The sequence below is a fragment of the Humulus lupulus genome, chromosome 8 (genome assembly GCF_963169125.1).
Source record: "Humulus lupulus chromosome 8, drHumLupu1.1, whole genome shotgun sequence".
Taxonomy (NCBI): domain Eukaryota; kingdom Viridiplantae; phylum Streptophyta; class Magnoliopsida; order Rosales; family Cannabaceae; genus Humulus; species Humulus lupulus.
In genome coordinates, this window is record NC_084800.1 from 24,961,440 (window position 1) to 24,968,290 (window position 6,851).

Consider the following 6,851-nt stretch of genomic DNA (forward strand, 5'->3'; position numbering starts at 1 on the left):
GGCCGCAGCCCTTAAGGTCATTTTTGCCAAGGAAGGGGTTTTTAGCATGGGAATTCAAGCCTTAAGCCTCGGGGTTGTACCTAGTACCCGGTTAAGTGGGGATTGATGTCCCGGAGGCTAGATATTGATTTGGGAACTTAAGTTGATCATTTTTATTGATGTTACCTTATGTTTGGTTATGACTAGGTGACCGCTAAAGGATTAAAAGCTGATCGTTCTCAAAGGTCGTTTCTTTTATTAGTTCTCGCTCGAACCCAAGGTAAGAAAACTGCACCCTGTGTATATGTGACATGCATGGCTATTATGGATGCATGTTGGTTGATTATTGAGCATGAAATTCATGGCTACTATGATGCATGTTGGTTGGCTATTGAGTATAACATGCGTGGCTATTCTTGATGCATGTTGGATGTTTAAATGTAAACATTGATAGCATAATGAATGCCTGGCAGTCTTGCCCATTTGCGTATGATTATTATTGAGGCATGCTGGATGATTAAGTGTGATGCATGTGATGCACGAGAAACATATGATTAGGGCATGCCATGAGTGATGAATATGAGATTGGCCAGAGCTTGAGTCTCTGAGTTTGTGCATGATCATGACTATGCTGGCAACTGTTTAGTAAGCATGTTGAATGCCCTATTCTTGGATAACTGACATATGATACGTATTGATAGCATTGCTTACTTGTGCATGGTACTGACTAATTAGTCAGATTTGGCAAAGGGGCTAGTATCAACTGTGAAGCTTTGACTCATTAGTCAGGTTCGGCAGTGGTACTGGCCACTGGTCACGTTGCACTGACTCACCAGTCAGAATTGGCAAAGGTGTTAGTATCAGCTGTGAAGCTGTGACTTATGAGTCAGGTTCGGCAGTGGTACTGAGCACTGGTCACGTTGCACTGACTCATCAGTCAGAATTGGCAAAGGTGTTGGTATCAGCTGTGAAGTTGTGACTTATGAGTAAGGTTCGGCGGTGATACTGGACACTGGTCACATAGCGCTGACTCATTAGTCAGAACGGTCTTAGCGTGGTTCACGCAAGCCAACGGAGATTAGATCTAATCGACCATCAACAATGAATGGCTCAAGGAGCATTAATGCCAGACCGACCTCGAGGGTCGATGAATGAAATAAGCACTTGGAGGCTAGTGGCTTACCTAGCAGCCACTCTCCCTCTTGAGTTATATGATGTTCACTCATTGGTTTGGAAGCTTTATGCTCCGTGTGATTATAATGATAATCATTTGATAATGCTTATGTATAGTTGTTGCTTATATTTTAATACACGCAAGTGCACGCATCATACAAGTAGTACTCACACAGGTGAGGTCGAGCCCAAGGGAATTGTAGCTAAGTACTAACAAAATTGGATCTATATTTCTATTTGGCAACAACAAAATTTGGTGTTTAAATAATAATGCAGAAGACAAAACAAGCAAAATCAACAAATAAGAAATTAAGGGTTTAACAATGGATGTGAAGATAGGGATATGATTTCAATTGCTTCGATAACCCAATTGTTAACGCTAAGTGACTATTCTTCTTCTTTCAATAAAATGACAAATTATAAAATTACCTAAACTCTTTTTAGATCATTTAGGTTCTAAATTGCATTGTCAACTATTGCATTTCTGAGATAGCACAATAATCAATTCGCTTTAAGTAATAATCTATAGTCACATAAGCTATGCGAATACTTTCGTTTCGCATCAAAACCTATGTTCATTCATTTAGAGCATTCCTAATATTCACTTTTCAGATTTCACATTAGGATCATGAATCATGCTCAAGGTGATCAATCTCAAACATACATTAAGCACAAAGATGAACAAATTTCATAAACAAGCAAGAAGAAATAATCAAATAGCATTAACCATGGGATGATTTCAGTCAATATCCATCAAATCCCTAATAAGAGTTTAGTTCATCATCTCAAAATTCAAATCCATAATCAAACTAAACAATAACATAGGAAAAATCAAAGAAAAAGAGGATGAAACTAGATGGGGAGTTGTCGGAGATCGCCCACGCTTGCTCCAAAACCCGTCTTCTCTTGTCTTTTTCTCTTTTTTGTCTGTTTTCCTGTCAAAAATCGTGATCCCCCTTTTCAAAATGAAGACCTCATTCTATATCTTTCCCAAAATGACGAAATTGCCCTTAAAATTCTGAGGCGTACGGACGTCAGCGCCGCGGCGCCAATTCATGCGCCGCGGCCCTACTCTGAAATTTCGAAATCTTGAGTTTCTGGAAAAGGGCTCGCCGCGGCTCTAATACGCATTAGCGCCGCGGCACTAATTCATGCGCCGCGGCCCTAATGCAATTTCAGCAAAACTTGAATAACCCTTCAGTTTAGCATACTTTCTCCACAATCCACTCCAAATGCCCAAAACATATGCTTAAACCTGAAATCAAGCAAAACAAGCATAAATCTGCTCCAAAAACACATAAATCATTAAAAAGACAATGATCAAGACACTTAAAAAGTAGGCTAAACTTAGCCTAACAAACTCCCCCAAACTTTATTCTTACTCGTCCTCGAGTAAGGGAACGACACATTAAACTAAAACAAATAAACATGACAAGTTAAGCCTCCAGTCTTATTTAAACCACGCCGTCATCACTCACAAAACTTCAACTGTTGATCAACCAGAATTTCAATTCAAAAACTCTAACAATTAATCTGAATTCCTCTATTGGAAATTAGATTATACCTTGCAAATACAAATGAATAACTAGATAACACCATACATGCCTCACTCATTCCAACGATCCACTAGTCAAAATTCAATATGCTTGCACACTTACCTTTCTCCACTAATGTCAACAACACATGTTATGGAATCAAAAGGACTTCAAAGGTTCATAACGTTTTGGCTTAGGTAAAGGTGGATGAAAAGACATTTAGGCTTCATTATACTATAAGCACATCAAAAACCAATCAAACAACCCACCTTGCATTCAATTACCATCCCCTAATTCACCCACTTCTTATCGATTGAGGACTCATACTCAATGCTCCAACATCACTTTATTTAATTATTCATCACTCAATTTTTTATTTTTTATTTTTGTATTTTTTTTAACAAGAATAAGGAATCAAAATTTAGTGATGTTGCAAGCACTTTTACATTTCACACTTGTCTCAATCAGAAGATTACATTGTTCATCCACTTACACCAATACCTTTTTTTTTTCTTTTTTTTTTTTACCCAATTACAATTCGTTCCCCCAAACTTATTTCTAAGCTTATGGCATAATTCACAGGATAGGGAAAAATAATAATTGATACATTTTTGGCTTAATGAAGTGGTTATACAATCAATCAAACAAGTTAAGGTACAAATAGACGAACTAGGGATAATAATGATAAAGGTAAGCTTGAAAGGCCCAAACGTTCCAAAAGATTGCCTAAATCATATTCCAAAACACATGTCATCAAGGATTTCGTCTCAAAAGGCAAGCAATGCAAGTTCTATCTTTTTCATCAATTCATACCTCTAACCCAAGTAACACATGTATAGCATAATCCACTTATTCACATTTGCAACATACACTAAAATTTCCAAAAGGCATCAAAATTAATCCAAAGAGTGATCAAATCAAGCACACGGTTAGACACAATTTCCGTTTGACAAGTGACAACAACAGCAATTATTCATATCATTGGCTTAACTTTTGACACACACAACAACTAAAACAACAAAATTAAACAACAAACTTTTAACTAAACTAAACTAAAACAGAAAAGTAAGCCCCTCCCTCAAACTTTTATTTCACATTGTCCCCAATGTGAACATGACAACCCAATAGAAGAGAACTTACCCGAATGAGCCTTAAAAGGAATTCCCAATGTACCGTCGTGGCTCCAGCCTTCAGTGCTGTGACTCTAATGCTTTTTTTTTTTTTTTTTTATGTGTTTCACGATTCAACATTACAATCCCAAAAAAAAAAAAAAAAAAAAACTAAACAAAGTCTAATTAAAAATCAAAACTGAAAACAAAAACTAAAAAAATAAAATAAAATAAAAGTAAAAACCAAATTGTTCATACTTCAAAACTAAAATTAAATTAAAAGATTTGGGTGCCTCCCAACAACGCTTTATTTAACGTCTTTAGCTGGACGCTCACTTCTCTACCCTTCAACTTGGGTCAAGTCCACCCCTTGCATCCTTGAGAGCCATCGTGTCATACGAGGAAAACTCCCTTCTACTGTTGAGAATATTGAAATTATCCCCAATGTCATCGAAACCTTCAAACTTGCCACACAATAATCTTTTCATACGACGTCGAACTGTTCGAAATCGTTCTTTGGTCTTCTTCTTCTTTTTACCAATTGATTCTTGACAATCATTCTCCACATCAACTCTGCAACATGTAGGAATTTCAGTTGCTGCAAAGACATTAAAACTTATTTCCTCATTTTGGACTCGCAACCTTAACTCCCCTTTTTGTACATCGATTAAAGCTCGTCCTGTGGCTAAGAATGGTCTTCCCAAAATAATGGGAATGTTTGCATCTTCCTCCATGTCAAGAATTATGAAATCAGCAGGGAAAATAAATTTACCCACCTTCACCAAGACATCCTCTATCACTCCACGAGGATGTTTAATGGAGCGATCAGCCATCTGTAAGGAAACCGTTGTAGGGCGAGCTTCTCCCAATTTTAGCCTTCAAAAAATAGATAGAGGCATTAGATTCACACTTGCCCCTAAATCACATAAAGCTTTTGTTTCGACTGAGCCCCCTATAGAACATGGAATATTGAAACTACCCGGATCTTTAAGCTTGGGAGGTAGTTTCATCTGCAAGATTGCACTGCACTCCTCAGTAAGTGCCACTGTCTCATATTCCTCCAACTTCCTTTTCTTGGCCAAAATATCCTTCATGAACTTAACATACCTTGGCATTTGCTCCAAGGCCTCCGCAAATGGGATATTGATATGTAGTTTCTTGAATATTTCAAGGAACTTTGAGAATTGCTTATCAAGGTTGTTCTTGCGGAGCCTTTGTGGGTAGGGAATCTTGATGTGGTGATCTATGCTCACTTGTGGTGTAGCTTCTTTGGTTGGGAGGTATTCAGTAACCTTGTTTTCACCTTGCTTCTTTTCCACTGTGCCCTGTGCTTGTTGATCCTGAACCTTGTCTTCATCTGACTTCTCCACACTAGGCTCTTCATATTTCTTCCCACTTCTCAATGTAATAGCCTGGCACTCTTCTTTTGGATTGACTTCAGTGGTGCTAGGAAGGTTACCTTGAGCACGGTTTTCCATAAGAGTAGCCAATTGCCCAATCTGGTTCTCCAAATTTCTAATAGAAGACCGTGTTTCAATCATGAATTGATTAAGAACATCAGACTGAGTATCAGGCTGTCTCATAGGATTCTGTTGTTGTCGCATGGGCGGTTGGTAAAACCCAGGAGGTGGCTGCTGAAATGGTTGTTGTGACGGCTGAACTGAAGACTGGCCTTGTTGGTCATTCTTCCAAGAAAAATTGGGGTGATTCCTCCAACCCTGGTTATAGAAATTTGAATAAGGATTGTTATTGTTTTGACGAGGAAAATTCCCAATGGCTTGAGCTTGTTCCAATGGCATATTATTGACATCCGCGTACTGACATTTTTCATAAGCATGAGGACCCCCACATAATTCACACATAGTTTGAGCTTGCATCATGGGGGTTGCCATTGTACTGCCTTGCAGCTGTTTAGTCAAAGCCTCAACTTGAGCAGTTAACTTAGATATTGCATCAATCTCATGCAAACCAGCCACTTTCTTCGAGTTACCTCTTTCACTAGGCCACTGTTGATTGTTAATGGCCATTTCTTCTAACAAATCATACGCCTCATTGGCGCTCTTCCTCATAAATTCCCCACCAGCTGCTGCATCAATGAGTGTGCGAGTGGTACCACACAACCCATTATAAAAGTTATGGACTAACATCCATCTCTCTATCCCATGATGCGGGCACCTCCTTATCAAGTCTTTAAATCTCTCCCACGCCTCATATAGAGATTCATTATCCAGCTGGTAGAAGTTGTTGATCTCCCCCCTTAGCTTAGCTGCCTTGGCTGGAGGGAAGAACTTGGAGAGGAACTTTAGTGCAAGATCATTCCATGTATTGATTGAGTTAGGTGGCAAAGATACCAACCAACTCTTGGCTCGCTCCCTCAGAGAAAATGGGAATAATCTGAGTCTGATAGCATCATCACTAACTCCATTCATCTTAAATGTCTGACAGAGCTCCATGAAGTTAGATAGATGCATGTTTGGGTCTTCAGTGGGTAGTCCCCCAAACTGGACTGTGGATTGAACCATCTGAAGTATGGCTGGCTTTATTTCAAAATTGTTTGCATCTATGGTGGGTGGTCTTATACAAGACTGGACCCCTGTCATTGTTGGCAACACATAGTCCCTCAGGCTACGGTCGGGTGGATTTTGACCATTAGCTGGGTCTTCTATGGCACCCCCATTATTACCGTAGTTGGCCATAACTTCCTCTTGCTCAATCCTGTGAACAAATCTTTCCAACCTTTTTTTTTTTTTCTGTTCTGCCGGCAAGTCTTCTCTATCTCAGGATCAACAGGCACTCTTGCAGCTGGTCCTTGACGTCGCATAAACCAATGGTACCTGAGATGAGATAAGAAGAATCTGACACAAACAAGTTAGCAAAAAGTGAAAAGAAAACCAAATTAGAATTTAATCCAATTAACGTAATATTAACTAAACAATTCCCCCGCAACGGCACCAAAAACTTGTTGCTTATATTTTAATACACGCAAGTGCACGCATCATACAAGTAGTACTCACACAGGTGAGGTCGAACCCAAGGGAATTGTAGCTAAGTACTA

The 6,851-nt window shown here is 39.0% G+C and overlaps 1 protein-coding gene and 1 non-coding gene across 2 annotated transcripts; one reads left to right on the top strand and one right to left on the bottom strand.

Annotated features, from left to right (window-relative positions):
* Positions 1–4,674: 4,674 nt before the first annotated feature.
* LOC133795155 (uncharacterized) lies at positions 4,675–6,492 on the bottom strand. Its single transcript, XM_062232605.1, has one exon. It carries the CDS (start codon positions 6,490–6,492, stop codon positions 4,675–4,677), a length of 1,818 nt encoding a protein of 605 aa, XP_062088589.1.
* On the top strand, positions 5,954–6,060 carry LOC133798949 (small nucleolar RNA R71). Its single transcript, XR_009876165.1, has one exon. It is a non-coding gene; the product is annotated as a small nucleolar RNA R71 (small nucleolar RNA).
* Positions 6,493–6,851: the final 359 nt, after the last annotated feature.